This window comes from Bos grunniens, chromosome 16 (genome assembly GCF_055505025.1).
Source record: "Bos grunniens cultivar Pamir isolate PY7600 chromosome 16, Bosgru_T2T1.0, whole genome shotgun sequence".
Taxonomy (NCBI): Eukaryota; Metazoa; Chordata; class Mammalia; order Artiodactyla; family Bovidae; genus Bos; species Bos grunniens.
The window spans coordinates 3,406,387-3,422,601 of record NC_141180.1 but is presented as its reverse complement, the minus strand read 5'-3'; the positions used below and the strand labels follow the sequence as shown (position 1 = coordinate 3,422,601).

The 16,215-nt window shown below is 41.8% G+C and overlaps 1 protein-coding gene and 1 non-coding gene across 12 annotated transcripts in view; one reads left to right on the top strand and one right to left on the bottom strand.

The window, feature by feature from the left end:
- PTPRC (protein tyrosine phosphatase receptor type C) overlaps window positions 1-16,215 on the top strand; it is a 129,147-nt gene that overhangs the window by 73,787 nt on the left and 39,145 nt on the right. For all 11 annotated transcript variants that reach the window (XM_086342185.1, XM_086342188.1, XM_086342183.1 and 8 more), the window contains 4 exons: window positions 1,616-1,735; window positions 3,939-4,097; window positions 5,840-6,048; window positions 10,575-10,635. In XM_086342185.1, the coding sequence (XP_086198311.1) occupies window positions 1,616-1,735; window positions 3,939-4,097; window positions 5,840-6,048; window positions 10,575-10,635 (549 nt within the window). The remainder of the gene's footprint in view (window positions 1-1,615; window positions 1,736-3,938; window positions 4,098-5,839; window positions 6,049-10,574; window positions 10,636-16,215) is intronic.
- Window positions 12,118-12,224, bottom strand: LOC147356053 (U6 spliceosomal RNA). Its single transcript, XR_015143898.1, has one exon. It is a non-coding gene; the product is annotated as a U6 spliceosomal RNA (small nuclear RNA).

The following is a 16,215-nucleotide window of genomic DNA, read 5'->3' as shown; positions in this document are numbered from 1 at the left end:
CCCATTCCAGTGTTCTAGGGAAATCCTGGGAAATCCCATGGCCAAAGATGCCTGGCAGGCTGCAGTCCGTGGGGTTGCCAGAGTCGGACGCGACTTAGCGACTAAACAAACCACCATATCAAAAGTTAGTATAAATAAAATGGTTTAAATTTACCTTTTGAAGCAAAGGCATTCAGACTCGAATAAAGTAAAGACATATTTGAGGGGAATTTGTACCTTAAGTAAGATCAAGTGATAATTTATGGGAACTTTTATTGCTTAGCTCCTATTGAATGAAATCAATGGAGAGTGCTTAGAAAAGAACCAGAAAAAAAAAATACAAAGATATTAGAAAGGAGAAAATAACAAAGGCTGGAGTACAGATTATTGAAAGAAGAAATAAGCAAAGATACTAGGAATTTACTAATCAGTTTGAAGGCTTGGTTTTGAAAAGAATAATAAAATAGACCTCTAGCAAAACAACCTTCCCCCATGCATTAACAAAAGGACATTAAAAATAGAGTAGAAATTTCATGGAGAAGGCAATGGCAACCCACTCCAGTACTCTTGCCTGGAAAATCCCATGGACACAGGAGCCTGGTGGGCTGCAGTCCATGGGGTTGCAAAGAGTCGGACACGACTGAGCAACTTCACTTTCACTTTTCACTTTCATGCGTTGGAGAAGGAAATGGCAACCCACTCCAGTGTTCTTGCCTGGAGAATCCCAGGGATGGTGGAGCCTGGTGGGCTGCAGTCTATGGGTTTGCACAGAGTCGGACACGACTGAAGCGACTTAGCAGCAGCAGCAGCAGAAATTTCACAGATTATAAAGAATCTCATATCCAATATAAAAAGTTAGATAAAGTGAATAATTTTCTAGAACATACAAATTATGAGCATTTGCCTAGGGGAAGAGTTAGAAAATTAGACTTAAAATCACAGTCTAATACCTCTTCACTCACTTCACACTCCCTGTCTGCTTACTTCACCTACCCTTTAAAAAAGATAAACCAGAAAGGTAAGCTTAGTTTCTGTCCTATCCAAACTGCCCCACAGTATAGAAAACATGTAAATCTATCAACTCACTTTGATTATTGTTAGGGTTTGGAATAGGCTTAGGCATACTGTTATGTGGATACCAAACATGCACAAAGATGAGGCCACTGTAAGCCAGTCTCTTCCATGAATGTAGGTACTGAATAGTAAATGAATTATTAACAAAGTCAATCCTCTAGTACCTTATAAAACATGTAGTTACAAAAGAAGATATACAGAAGTGTTATATGCTCAGTTGTGTCCGATTCTTTACAACCCCATGGGCTGTAAACTGCCAGGCGCCTCTATCTGTGAGACTCTCCAGGCAAGAACACTGCAGTGGGTTGCCATTCCCTTCTCCAGGGGATCTTTGCAGCCCAGCGATTGAACCCAGGTCTCCTGCATTGCAGGCAGATTCTTTACTTTCTGAGCCAAATGATCTCTAAAGAAAATGTAACAAGAGCAGGTATCTTTCTTACAATTTCATCTTTGATTCATAGTTAATCAAATTATGACTATTAACAATGCATGCTAATAATATGAAAAATGGTTTCTCTATGTCTTGTTTTTTTCACATTTTATCTTCTTATTCTCTCAACAGAACCAGAAGCACCTCAGAATTTTACTTGTTCTGCTAAAAATGCAACTGAAGGAAAGTGTACCTGGACACCACCTCAAAGCTATTTTGACAGAATCTCTCTTTGCTATTGGATTTCTCCAGGTAACTTGTAGAAAATTTAATTCCATATCAGGAAAGATAAATCTAAAATTGGAAAACACTAGATATATGGATGGAGAAGGAAATAGCAACCCACTCCAGTGTTCTTGCCTGGAGAATCCCAGGGGCGGGGGAGCCTGGTGGGCTGACGTCTATGGGGTCACGCAGAGTCGGACAGGACTGAAGTGACTTAGCAGCAGCAGATATACGGAAGGAGTGAGTGAGCCACAGAGCTTTCTACACAGCAACCGTGATGGGCATCCTACACGTCTTGATTTTAAGAACTGCCTCCACTCACTACGGACTCCCCAGCCTCTGAGATGCCTGAAGCTCAGAGCATCCCCAATATTGCTTGTCTTTCTTGACCTTCTTACTTATAATCTTTACACTCTAAAGCCTAGAGAAAGAAAATCTCTGGACGATAATACTCAGCTGTCTTCCACATATTACGTAAGTGAGCTGCACTGGTTTGAACTTATTGTTCTGGATGACAGACAAACCGCTTCCATAGCTTGATCCAGCTGGCGCACACACAAAATTGGGTGAATAAAAATGAACATATTCCTGTTTAGTCATGGAGGGCACTTTACTGGCCAGTGGAATCTTAGAACGTAGTTCTAGTTAGCATGAAACTTCTGCAGAAGTCCAACCACTGGGCTCGCCCTTCTTTGGAAGGACTATTTAAGAGAACAGACCTCTCCTGGACGATGCGAAGTATCTAAAATGCCTTTAGAAGACAGTGGGGACTGTGGACCATCTCAGAATAGACTCAGCCCTTGGGATAGCCCTCTTGACGGTCCTTGCCCTATAGTTTAAAGTAGTTTTGAGTTGAACATCTCACAGAGTTCCATCTCTTTGGTGGGTAGGTGAAATTTTCAGATTTCAAGAGGCAGAAAGCCACTTCTCTTCAGCGTGTTATTGTATATTTTGATAACATATGCCTTTTGCTGGTTGAATCATAATAATCAGACTACTAAAGCAAAGCTCCACGCACATGTAGTTTTCCAGTTAGCATAAGAGGACGTATGGAGTCTTCTCATATGGAGAAGAAATGTTTGCCGTGTATTTGAGCTTACGGTACTTTGAAAAGTTATGTCTATGAGAAAAGAAAAGTGGAAATTATAGGAAGATAAAACAGCAGGATGGTCGGATAGTCTGCCTCATTGGACCCCTCTCCTGTGAGCTCTCTTTGCTTGGTTTCTGTGTGAGCACACTGGTTTTCTTTTCTCTTTTCTGAATCTCCTTCTCACTTTCCCTTGCTGTATTCCTCACTTTTTATATTCTCTCTCCACTATGGAGTTCTTTCAATGCCAGAGTATATGGAGGGAATTTATGGAACAATGTTTATTGTTCCTTTGTATTCTATACAGTTTAAAAAAGCATTTGAATAGTAGGCTTAGAAGGAGGTAATGTATTGGTTATTGTGGTCAGACAAGTTTTTGTTTATTTTTTGCAATGAGTACAGATCCTTCTTATTCAGTGCTATCCAAATTTATGACTGCCCTGTTATAATCCTTGAACAGAATGGGTGGGGAGGGATGGGCAGGGAGGGATACAACATCAAGCTTTGTGTGCCCTTTTCTCAGAAACTGGGTTGGTAACTGGCTGAATCCAGCCTCCACGGTGGTTCACGCACTGACTCTGCTCAAAGGGTCCTTTGGAACCAGCTCACCCGAAGTCCCCTGTCTCTTGCGGCCTTCAGACTCCGCTGCTTTCCCTCATCGTCTCAATTCCTGTAGTGCTCAGAGGAGTAGGACAAGGAGACGGAGTTATTGGTGATCAAATGGATTCTGCATCTGAAGTTTATAACAGTAGCCGTACCAAAGTTCAAAGTTTGGAGGTTATCAGAAAAAGTTTCACTAAAGTATTGGAAAAAAGACTTTCGTAATATCCACCATGGGCTGTGCTTTCTCAGAAAGAAAATAGACCATCTTCACTGATACGCTTGGACTCATTTATTAATATGTTATGTACCAAATTAACTATGAAACCATTAGTTTGGAATATTTGAGTTTATTTGGAGTAATTACATTCATTCAATACATTTGCCGATAGTAGTATGTACTTCTGAGCACAAACAATATTTTTGTATTTCAGTCACTCAGTTTGGAGTGGGCTCAGAATGATTTAATGTACAGACCAAGTTAAATATGTGGTAATCCTGACTTTTGATGACTTAATAAATGTTTCTGTTTTTCCCTTTGAGATGGACCAAATTGCACCCCTCAGGATAAAACCCAGGACGGAATAGATTTGCACAATTTGAGACCTTTCACAAACTATACGGTGGTGTTACAAGCCCGGGTCACAGGAAAAGTAACTCGCAGTAGAAATGCGACCTATACATTTCGGACAGATCTAGCAAGTAAGTTATGAACTTTAGTGCTTTTTTCTATGAATGGTGAGAAGCAAAGTCTAAGCTGTTTAAACAGCAAGTTCACATTTATTCTTCATTTGGGAAGCACTTTGACTTGGCACATTTGTTAATATCTAGGGTTTATAATAATTAAAAAACAACAATTTAAAAGCTCTCATTTGAGGTTTTCTCTGTGTCCTTCAGGTATAATCACAGAATTGTAAGAATGAAGCCTGAGAACATATGAGCTGGTACAGTGTGTAAGAATTCAGGCAATTAAGTACCTAACCAACTTAGAGAAAAATGAATTACCTATTATTTTCTTTATTGTCTGGAAATTTCGACTGCTATCAGATACATGAGAATCCCACACTCATAAACCATTCACTTGCTGACTTTTGCTTGCATGACAGGCACTTCATAAACCATAATACTTTGACAGCATTTTCTTCTCATTACAATGAACTACCTACTGTTTTAAGTCACATTTTACATTCATTTGATTCTTGCCACCAATGGGAAGTGCCACAGATTCCATGTGCAAAGCTCCATCCGTCTCTGGGGTGACTGAACTCCATGAGGGTCGGGACAGAAGAAACAGCCCTGTGCAGATCAGCAGCCAGGGCTCCAGAGACCCTCCCTGGGGCTAGGCTCACAGAGGACAGGTGTTCTACTCGGGGCTGGGTATAAAATGCTCCTAATGTCATTTAAGTTCATGCTTCAAAAGTCCAAGTCCTCAAACTTTACACTTTGGTTATTTTCCTGAATTCCTATGCTATCACAGACATAAAGATGATTTGTTGCTGATGAAGAATTCAGCCAGGTATCCCCAGGGTCATGTAAGTGCTTCCAAAAGGAGGGCCTGAGCCATCTGTAGGCCTTCGAGGTTTCCCCGTCACTATCTCTTTCCTCCCTGCCCCTTCTTTTCATTTCCTCTGTTTTCTACTTCTACACATTCTCTGTGACAAAACTAGATAGCGTATTAAAAAGCGGAGACATCACTTTGCCAGCAAAGGTCCATATGGTCAAAGCTGTGTTTTTCCAGTAGTCGTGTAGAGCTATGAGGATTGTACCATAAAGAGGGCTGAGTGCCGAACAACTGATGCTTCAATCTGTGGTGCTAGAGAAGACTCTCGAGAGTCCCTTGGACTGCAAGGAGATCCAACCAGTCCATCCTAAAGGAAATCAATCCTGAATATTCATTGGAAGGACTGATGCTGAAGGTGAAGCTCCAGTAATTTGGCCACAAGATATGAAGAGCTAACTCACTGGAAAAAGCCCTGATTCTGGGAAACATTGAGAGCAGGAGGAGAAGGGAGTGACAGGGGATGAGATGGTTGGATGGTATCATTGACTCAATGACATGAGTTTGAGCAAACTCCAGGAGACAGTGAAGGACAGGAAGTCTGGGGTGCTGCAGTCTTTGGGGTTGCAAAATCTTGGACACAACTGAGTGACTGAAGAACAAGAAGAACAGCACACTCTCTGGGAGAATCACAAAAATCTCATAGTTTCAAGTACAACTTATATGCTAATATTCATTGAAAGATGTGTAATTTATTTTCAAATGTTTTCTTAAACAGCTTTTTTATGTACATTATCTCCTAATTTCCCCATCCCCAAATAAGCACTTAGAATGGTTTTATATTGTTCACATATATTATCCAGTAATTTAAATATTCATTTAACAAATGGTTAAAGTAACTGCTGTGTTGTTTTTTTTTTGTTTTTTTTTTTTTTCATTTTGATAGAGCCAAGCAAGGTCAATGGTTTAAGTGCTTCACGGAAGACAGAAAATACTATAGCTGTGAGCTGTAAACGTCCTAACCAGCTTAATGGCCCCGAAGGGAAGTACTATTTGGAAGTAAGAACTGGAAATACCTTGGTTAAAACAGAGTCAAGACCAGACTGCAGATTCTTGGTAGCAGATCTTCAGTATTTAACAGAATATAATTTTTTGGTAAGATTACAATTTCTATAATCACTCCAGAACTGATATATATTATAGTTATTATTCTGCAGTACTTAAATAATACTAGGACTAGTGTTCACACAAGCTTGAGAAGCTCTGATGTCTAAAGGAATCACACTTTATAAGTCTTAAAACTTTGACTCCATACTTTTCATCTATAGTATGATTTATGGCAGATATTTGGTTGGAATATTTTTGACCTTCAGCATGACTACTTATAAATTATTGTTCCTATGTCAAGAAACACAGTGCACAAATTGTTATTATTTATTAATGATAATTATTGGTTATTACTTTGCCACATCTTTTGTTCTTCTTGGCTTTGTGTCTTTACTAATGTGAGCTTTCTTTAATTACAAATATTTTTTTACAGGTACATTGAGGTTAGAAAATAGAAAAAAAAATGTCAGGAAATAGCAATGTATGCAAAGAGTTTAAAACCTCACCCATAAACTCATCGTCTACTGATCATATTTTGTGTATATGTTTCTAAAATGGGAGGGCTCAATCTTTTCCTTTTGCTATAGGAGAAAGCCTCAGCTCATTCAGTTCATTCTGTCTCCTGTGTTTATTCCCTGTAAGAAATACAGAGAAGAATTTCCAAAGAAAGCTGAAGACCTGAAACACTTTTGACACTTTTGGTCTCCAAATGTGTACAGGTTTTTCCCCATGTCCAGCAGCTATCTGAGACGACTGGTGGGTGCCCCATAATTTAATTTAATTTCAACACCATCTATCCAGAGAAAGTGCCGTATTCCAGGGGCACTCCCCTGGAATGTCCAGGGGAGGGGTCAGTCCCATGAGATTGGCCCCACCCCACTTCGGAATGACAGCTAAGAGATGCCCATCACTTCTGCTCGATTGGGCTCCACGTCAGGGGCTCCCATCACCCCTTCCTTGAGTTTGATTAATTTACTAAGGCAGCTCACGTAACTCAGGCAGATACTTAAAGGCTGTGAGAAAGGATTCAGGTAAACAGCCAGCTGAAGAGATATGTAGGGAGGTCTGGGAGGGTCTGTGTGCAGGAGCCTCTGTCCCCCTGGAGTTGGGGGTGTGTCTCTCTCCTGGTGTGAATGTGCTCCCCAGTCTGGAAGCTCTCTGAACCCTGTACTTCTGGGAATTTCTGGAGGCTTCATCACACAGACGCGATCAGTCATTAACTCCATTTTCCACTCTTCTCCCTTCTCACGAAAATGGGGAGAGGGGCTGAAAATTCCAAGACTGACTATGGCTTGGTCTTGGCAGTCCTCCTGTGGGGGCCATCTGGGAACCCACTCAGAGTTACTTCAGTAGAAGAAAAGATTATCACTCCCGGTGGCTCAGTGAGAAAGAATCTGCCTGCAATGTGGGAGACCTGGGTTTGATCCCTGGGTCCGGAAGATTCCCTGGAGGAGGAAATGGCAACCCACTCCAGGATTCTTGCCTGGAGAATCCATGGACAGAGGAGCCTGGCAGGCTACAGTCCATGGGGTCACAGAGTGTTGGCCACGACTGAATGACTGAGCATGCACGCAGGAAATTACGAAGGTTTTAGGAGCTCTGTGTCAGAAACTGGATATATTTCTCATTGTCTCATCAGTTCCATGATAAAAGCACACAGTTTGATAAACTGCATGTTTCAAAAATCACTGTATCATGAACATTTTTCCATATTAAATATTCTGCTACTAATTTTTAATGGTTGCACAAGGTTCTGTCTTATGGCTTTATTGCATTCTACTCACCGTAACTGTTTTGGTCTCTGTTAAAAGCAACAATAAGTAAACACTCTTATTGGAAAATAACAGCATCTTTGAATATGTCTTTTATTGTCTCTGTCTGAATAAATTCCTGAAAAAGAATGTATTGGGCCGAAAGGAAGTTACATATAATTTAAGATTTTTAAAAATTAACTCATTGGTGTAGAGTTGCTTTACAGTGTTTTGTTAGTTTCTTGCTGTATGGCAAAGTGAATCAGTCATACATGTACATATATCCCCTTTTGTGGATTTCCTTCCCATTCAGGTCCCCACAGAGCACTGAGGAGAGCTCCCTGTGCTGGGCAGCAGGCTCTCGATAGCTGTCTATTTTATACACAGTATCAATAGTGTCCATATGTCACTCCTGATGTCCCAGATCATCTCACATCCTCTTTCCCCTTTGGTAACCGTGTCTTTTTGCTCGGTCTGTGTCTCTATTTCCGCTTTGCAAATAAGTTCATCTCTACTGTTTTTCTAAGTTCAGCACACATAAGCGACGTTTGTTTCTCTTTCTGACTTACTTCACCAGGTCCACCCACGCCTCTGCACACGGCACTGTTGAGCTCCTTTTGTGGCTGAGCAATATCCCACGGCATGCATGTACCTCATCTTCTCTGTCCATGCCTCTGCTGGTGGACATTTAAGTTACTTCCGTGTTTGGCTGTTGTAAATAGTGCTGCAGTGAACATCGCAGTTCATGCACCTTTTCAGATCATGTTTTTCTCTGGATTTATGCCTAGGAGTGGGATTGCTGTGCCGTATGATAGCTCTAATTTTAGCCTTTTAAGGAACCTCCATACTATTCTCCATAGTGGCCACACCGATTCACATTCCTCCCCACAGTATAGGAGGGTTTGAATGAGTGCACTTCTTTTCTTTTCCCAAACAAATGCACTGTTACTGCCTATCACTGTCCGTTTTACCTCATCTTGCTCAGCACCCAGGAAGCTCCAGGCACACTGGCTTTCTTTCTGTTTCTCAAAACACTCAGGTTTCACTCTCTTTAGGAACTTAGGACTCTTCTCTCTGTCTGGAGTTTTCTCCTCCCACGTGTCAATCATGATAACTTATTCTGGAAAAATACAGCTCAACACCATATTAAAGTGCAATCTTAAAATTCACACTAGGAGACAGTTAGCTTTCCACTCTCCTCCTCACTCTTCAAAAGACTGTTGTTTTCTTCTCTGCAGTTCCCGTAACTTGCTTTTATGTTTATTTCAGAACCCACTGCTGCATTTATACCTTCATGAAGGAGTAACATGTTAGCTTTTCACATCAGTCTTATCTCTGGTTAATAAATCAATACAGTTGTTTTTATAGTTGTTAATGTATTACTTTCCATTATTGTAGGTTTATTTTGATGTTCTGCTAGTTTGGGAACTGAAAGTGATTTTTGACTATTTCTTTCTCCTTTTCTTTTTTATTAACTAAGAAAAAGTTTTAAACTTATCGATTATCCTTTGCTAAAATTTTCACTCTATCCCATGTCTTTTATCCCTAATCTCTCAATGACTGACATAAAATTGAATGAATGGATTTTTAAAGTAGATTGTTCTAATTATTGGTTAATTCCCATAGAGTATATAATTGTAATTTGGAAGCATTTTTAATTAATTTTTTAAAAGAAAATGTTTGCACATTTCTAGTTCCTGCATTTTTGTATTATACTTATTATTTTTAAAAGATAACTAGGCTTTTACAATTTCTGCCCTTTGAAATTTACACTATTTTTTACAGCTCAATGTCAGATAAATATTTATAAACATTCTGCGAGTACTGGGGAGATTGTATATCCTCCACAGGGTAAAAGCTTAGGTATGTTTTTTTGTTACAGATCTATCATATTTACCATTCAGCTCAGTTCAGTCGCTTAGTCATGTCCGACTTTTTGCGACCCCATGGACTGCAGCACGCCAGGCCTCCCTGTCCATCACCAAGGCCTGGAGTTTGCTCAAACTCATGTCCTTCGAGTCAGTGATGCCATCCAACCATCTCATCCTCTGTCGTCCCCTTGTCCTCCTGCCTTCAATCTTTCCCAGCATCAGGGTCTTTTCCAGTGAGTCAGTCCTCCACATCAGATTGCCAAAGTATATTTATCATTAATCTCTTTTAATTATACTGTTCAAATCTATTTTTACCTCAATCGTTTTGTTTTTTGACTGAAGATTCTTAATGCTTTCTGGGTCCGTGCAGTTTCCCTTGTGTGTCTAATTGCTTTTGCTCGATCATGTTGAATATTTTGAACTCCTTACGTCTAAACTGTAGATGTTGCCATGTCATCGATCTGTATCATTTTAACCCTCATGAACTAAAATCACTTTAATATAAATAGCGTGATTCTTACATTAAACTGTTTCCACTTAGTCTTAAAATTTTTTTGTACAGAGTATGTGTAACTCTAGTAAGCAGTATACAGCAGAATTTCCTTTTTAAAGAAATGTGAAGATATTAGTCTATTCATAGGGAATTTTAACTTTGAATAATGAACACTTTGGTGTGTTGGATTTTATTCCTTTGTGTCCACTTAGTTCTTGCTGACCATAACTATCAGTATTATTATTATTGCTAAATGGGATAAGATTTCTTTATATCGTTTCACTGGTAAATATTTAAGAAATTTGATAATAGACTATTGCCATAGTCTTGAAGTTTCAAGTTATCCAGTATACATTTTAATGAAAATAAACAGCAATATATGACAAATAGGAATGTGTTATATTGTGATTCACGAATTTAATTTAGAAAACCTTCTTCTCTCTCGTTTCTGAAACCCAGGTCTCTTATAACAATACAAAATTTGCTGGTCCTCAGGAGAGTGTTACAGCATCAACATCTTGTAAGTCTTCTCGGCTATTTATTCTGTTTTCATGGGATATGTGTTCACGCTTCCAATGCTTTATTATTTTACATTTGTACTCATATGTAATTATTAAATTTTCAAATTATATATTTCCATAAACATTATATTTTAAGTTGTGTGAGCAAATGTATGTGCAGGTGAACATTATATTGAAATAAGGCCTTGTACTTGGGCAGGCTCGGGGCCGCCCTGCGTGCTGTGGGGCCCCTTCTCCTGTCCGCACGCACCTGGCCACTCCAGGATACTCAATAAATGCCATAGTGGAATATTTTGTCCTGTTGGCATTTATCCGAAAACTTCAAAGAAAGGCTCCGCTATTGTCTTCAGTCACCCGTCTTCTGACATAAGCATGTTTGGATGTAAAGTAAGCTGAGGGGCGGTCTGGTACCTTCAGTCATCTTATCTCCGTGGGCATGTGTGTGTTTGCTGTTTGTATTTTTTTTTTTCAGACAAATGCTTTGTGTGTTTGCTGGGTCGATCAGTGCCTCTGACTCTTTGCAGCCCATGGACTGTAGCCCACCAGGCTCCTCTGTCCATGGGATTTCCCAGGCAAGAATACTGGAGTGGGTTGCCATTTCCTCCTCCAAGGGATCTTCCTACCCAGAGATCGAACCAGTCAACCTTACCTCCCGTGACCAAAAACTAGACTTAGTTAGCCAAAGCTGTTTATTTATCATAAGCAGGATTTTGGTCATTCTGGACATTGCTTTTCAATCAACTGAATGTATCCAACCTGAGGTTTCCTGGAAAAGAAAATAATATCTTAAGTTCAGTTTAGGAAATTCAATTTTTAAAAGTTGGTTGGTTTCATAAAATAGCTCATGAAGGATTTATCTACATAGACTCCTATTATGATTCTGTTTATGACGTTTCTTCCTGTTAGGAATCAGCACATTTGTTTTGTGCTCCGTGTAGAAATCGTTTGTGGACCGTGTTAGAAATTACCTTTTTTTGAACTTACTTTTTATTGATGTAAGGTTGAATTGTTGATTACAAGCTTGTGTTAATTACTGCTGTACGGTGAAGCATGTCACTGCTGCTAAGTCGCCTCAGTCGTGTCCGACTCTGTGCGACCCCATAGACGGCAGCCCACCAGGCTCCCCCGTCCCTGGGATTCTCCAGGAAGAACACTGGAGTGGGTTGCCATTTCCTTCTCTGATGCATGAAAGGAAAAGTGAAAGTGAAGTTGCTCAGTTGTGTCTGACTGTCCGCGACCCCATGGACTGCAGCCCACCAGGCTCCTGTGTCCATGGGATTTTCCAGGCAAGAGTACTGGAGTGGGTTGCCATTGCCTTCTCCATACGTCTAAAAACACTCTGTTTTTATATTCTTTTCCATTATGGCTTATCCAGGATATTGAATATAGTTCCCAGTGCTATACAGTGTGACCTTGCAGTTCATCCATTATAATCTATTCAGTGTGCACACCAGTTTGCATCTGCGCATCCCAAACTCCCCCCAAATATGGGGCGCTTCATGAATTTGTGTGTCACCCTTATGCAGGAGTGGCACTAAAATTCTCTCTACTGTTTCAGTCTTAGTGTATGTGCTGCAGAAGCCAGTACTCTTCTTTTTCTTTCCTGTCCCTCAACTGTATGCTTGGCAGAAGCAGGTGTTCTTACAAATCTATGCTGATTTACCCAACTAAGCTAGGATAAACAGTCCCTAAAAGCTTCCCCAGTGGCTCAGTGGTAAAGAATCCACCTGCCAATGCACGAGACCTGGGTTTAATCCCTGGAGAGGCAAACGGTAACCCACTCTAGTATTCTTGGCTGCAGAGAGGAGCCTGGTGGGCTACAGTCCATGGGATCACAAAAAGTCTGACGTGACGGAGTACGCATGCAAAAATGCTTTAATCAAAATAGAGCTGTGTGTAGGAAAAATCACTGAAATTAAACGTCATTGTAACAGTGAGGATAACAGCTGGATTAAACGTCATTGTAACAGTGAGGAGAACAGCTGGATTAAACGTCATTGCAACAGTGAGGATAACAGCTTTATGCCACCACTGCCCTCTGCTCGTTCTGCTCACCAGAACACCCACTTTTCACTATTTCTGTTTTCAGTTCTTCTTATAGTTTCCTCCATGTCTAAAAACAATATCATCTGCTGCTCTTTCGAGAGTTGCTTATTGGTCTGAGCCTGTGGAGGAAGAAGACCTAGCACTGTTTAAGTTTTCTCTGCTTGTTAGCTTTGTAAATTAAGTTAAATTCAGACCTCCAAGTGCGGTGTTACCAAGCATAGCTGGTTTTTATTTTTATTTTTTTAAGATTTGTTTGATGTAGACCATTTTTAAAGCCTTTATTGGGTTTGTGACAATATTGCTTCCATTTTATGTTTCGGTTATTTTGGCCGTGAGGCATGTGGGATCTTGATTCCCTGACCAGGTGTCGAACCTGCGGTCCCTGCATTGGAAGGCAAAGTCTTAAACACTGGACCACCAGGGAAGCCCCTTCAGATGGCACCTCACCAGTGCTCATATGCACGTGCACATTCAGTGGTGCTTTATTTCCCCAGGTCTTTCCAAAGAGGGAATGTATAAAAGCATCTTATTTTCCAAACTTGCTTGACTAGGTTCCATAAAAAGTTTTAGTTCTTTCTGCTCAGATATTTTAAATGAAGGCTTCTGATGTGAAATCCATACACATTCAGCCAGCTCTCTTGAACTTTATTTCCATGCACTTTTATTACACTACCAACAGCTTCATTGAGTTTTTCTGATTATGTGAACAGTTCATAGTGGCAGCACTTACTCTTGGGGGTCATAGAGTCCACTGGATATTTCACACACCCATCTTTAAGCCCAGCTTGGCACCACTTCACTCAGAGAAACACGGAGCAGGAAACACAATCAGAAGTGGCATCTGGCCAAGGACTTCCTGGTAGCATTGCCCACCGCAGTCCGAGGACCATGAACACTTCGACCCTCTGGACTCCACTGAGAAGAATGAGGCCACGTGTGGCAGAGCATCCCAGCTTAGAAGCTCCACGTCAAGAAAGGAACTGATACATCATGTAGCAGTTCCGTGGGCACAGCTGCCAACGGTGTCGACAGGGGTGAGCCCAGTAACATGACGTGCGCTGGGTGCATGCACTCAAGGAAGCCAAGGTCAGCACTTCTCACCAGGACGGTGCTTCATCCACAGCCGTCCTGGCCCAGACGCCATGTAGCACTCAGGGATTGTGTTGACGCCCGCCGTGTCGTCAAGTAACACAGCTGCTAGTCCATCTTTATCGTATTTTACCTTCAGTGGAGATATAGGGTTACCCCATCCTCCTTTTCTCCATAAGGCAGAAAAAGTATCACCTCTTTCTAGCAACAGATTCTCCTAAGAGATAAATCATGTTGTCCCCTTTTAATAGTGACATCTACTCAAGGGTGGGTTGGCTCTTGAGTTGTGAATTGCAGAAGCACAGCTACTCAAAATGTATTTTACTCAGTTTTTCTGGCATCACACTCTACCACCTGTATTTTGACAACATTTGGGCCCTTTTCTTCTGAAGCTCTCAAAGGGTACAGCCCCGATGCCATTATAAAATTTCCCTCCATCGGTTTCCCGTTTTAGAATCGCTGCATTTGAATCTCATGTATTTTTTAAACTTTACATTTTTTTTAATCTGGTACTGTAAAAAGGAAATATTCCAATTTTGCATGCATTAAGATATCTTTATGATGGCACTTGATCAGTATGTTACCCTGGGATGGAGTCTAAGCTTAAGGATCTAGACTTTGAACATATTTCCGTGGACATCCCTGGTAGTCCAGTGGCTGAGTCTTCAGCTTCTTGCAGGGTGTTGTGGGTTCAGTCCTTGCCCAGGGAGCTAAGATTCCACATGCTGCAGGGTGTGGCAAATAAATAAATCCATGCGAGCTCTGTAGAAGAATTCTTTCGAAGAATGTCTGTTGTTCCACTGTGCCCCGTGTGACTTCCCGGCTTCTTTTTCTTTCCCTGTGCCCCCTTGTTTTATTTTCTTCCGGGAACGCTTCGGCTCTCCTCTTTATTCTTGGTCGTCTGCAGGTCTTTCGCACTTATTTTCCTGGATGCTACTGGCCTTTGTGACCTGGAGACTACTATCTGTGGAAAATTTTCTTTGGTTCACTTTCTTTTTGCTGGCCTTTTGGAGTTTGTCTGAGTCACATTTTGCAGTCAAAAGTTGATGTATTATTTTGGCATCCATCTTTCGTGAGAGGGTTTCCTTGAGGGTTTGGTTCTCATTGGCAATTTTATCCTAGTTACAGTGACACACGGGAGAAGGTGATTAGAAGTTCCGTCGTCCTTAAGGGGCCGTGTGGGCCGCGGAGATTCCCCGTGTTGTTACTGATTTATTTTCTCCAGCATCATCCATTGTCTCCAGACACGCAGTTTGGGCAGCCCTTGGCCTGGCTGAGTCACTCCATGCTTCCGGCTGTGAAAGAAATGTCTCATGCTCAGGAAATCTTCCACGGATCATGTAGAAAATAGGTTTCTCTTATTTTCACACTTCTCTACCTTTTCCCCCTTAAATCCAAGGAAAGCATATAATCATTTTATTGGCTTATTTACCTGTCTAGCGTTCGTTTCCCCCCAGAGAGAAGGAAGATTCCCTCCGAACTGGTGCCTTTTATGCCGTTTTCTGTCCTATCCCTAGAGACCGTCGTGGTTGTAGGAAGCATAGCATTTGCTCGGTCGTGTGGGATGAGTGAGGGGTACTGATCAGTTAAGACAGTGGTGGATGCCGTAACAGATAGATCCCCAAATCGTTGTGGCGTAACTGAGTAGACACTGCTTATTTTCTTAATCATTTTTAAAAATTGGAGTATAGTTGCTTCACAGTTGCTGGGTTGGTTTCTGCTGTACAGTGGAGTGACTTAGCTACATGCATACGTGCATCTCCTTCCTCTTGGACCTGCACCCCTCAGCCCACCCTCTAGGGCGTCGCAGAGCACTGAGCTGAGCTGAGCTGAGCTGGGCAGGCTTCGCTGTCCAGCCCCAACTCCCGCGGACAGCGGCTCCCCGCGGTAGCGTGCGTGTCTCAGTGCTCGGCCCTCAGCTCGTCCCCCCTCCCTGGTGCCCGCCTGCCTGCCCTCTGCATCTGCATCTGTACTCCTGCCCTGTGAAGAGGTTCGTCTGTACCATTTCTCTAGATTCCACATCCTGACATTAATACGCATTATTTGTTTTCCTCTTTCTGACTTACTTTACTCTGTCTGATGGGCTCTAGGTCCGTTTCTCCTCCAACTGGGGATGTTTATGTCCTTGTCGAGGGCAGAGTCCTGCTCCACACACTCATTCAAAGCTCCACACGGACCCAGGGGCGTCCCTCTCCAGAGGTGGCTCCTGAATTTGGGATGACAACCAAGCTCCAGCCAGCACTCTGGAGAAGGGAATGGAGGGTCTTTCATGGGGTGGAAAATGCCACACCCAGCTGTGATTGATATGCCTGCTACCCTTATCGCAGTTACCTGGACACACTTAACAGCAAGGCAGAGAAAAGAAGTCTGCTCAAGAGTTAGCCAGGGCCAGCCACGGGCAGAGGAGGGGAGCAGGGCAGGGGAGGGGACCGGTCGTTCCCCTC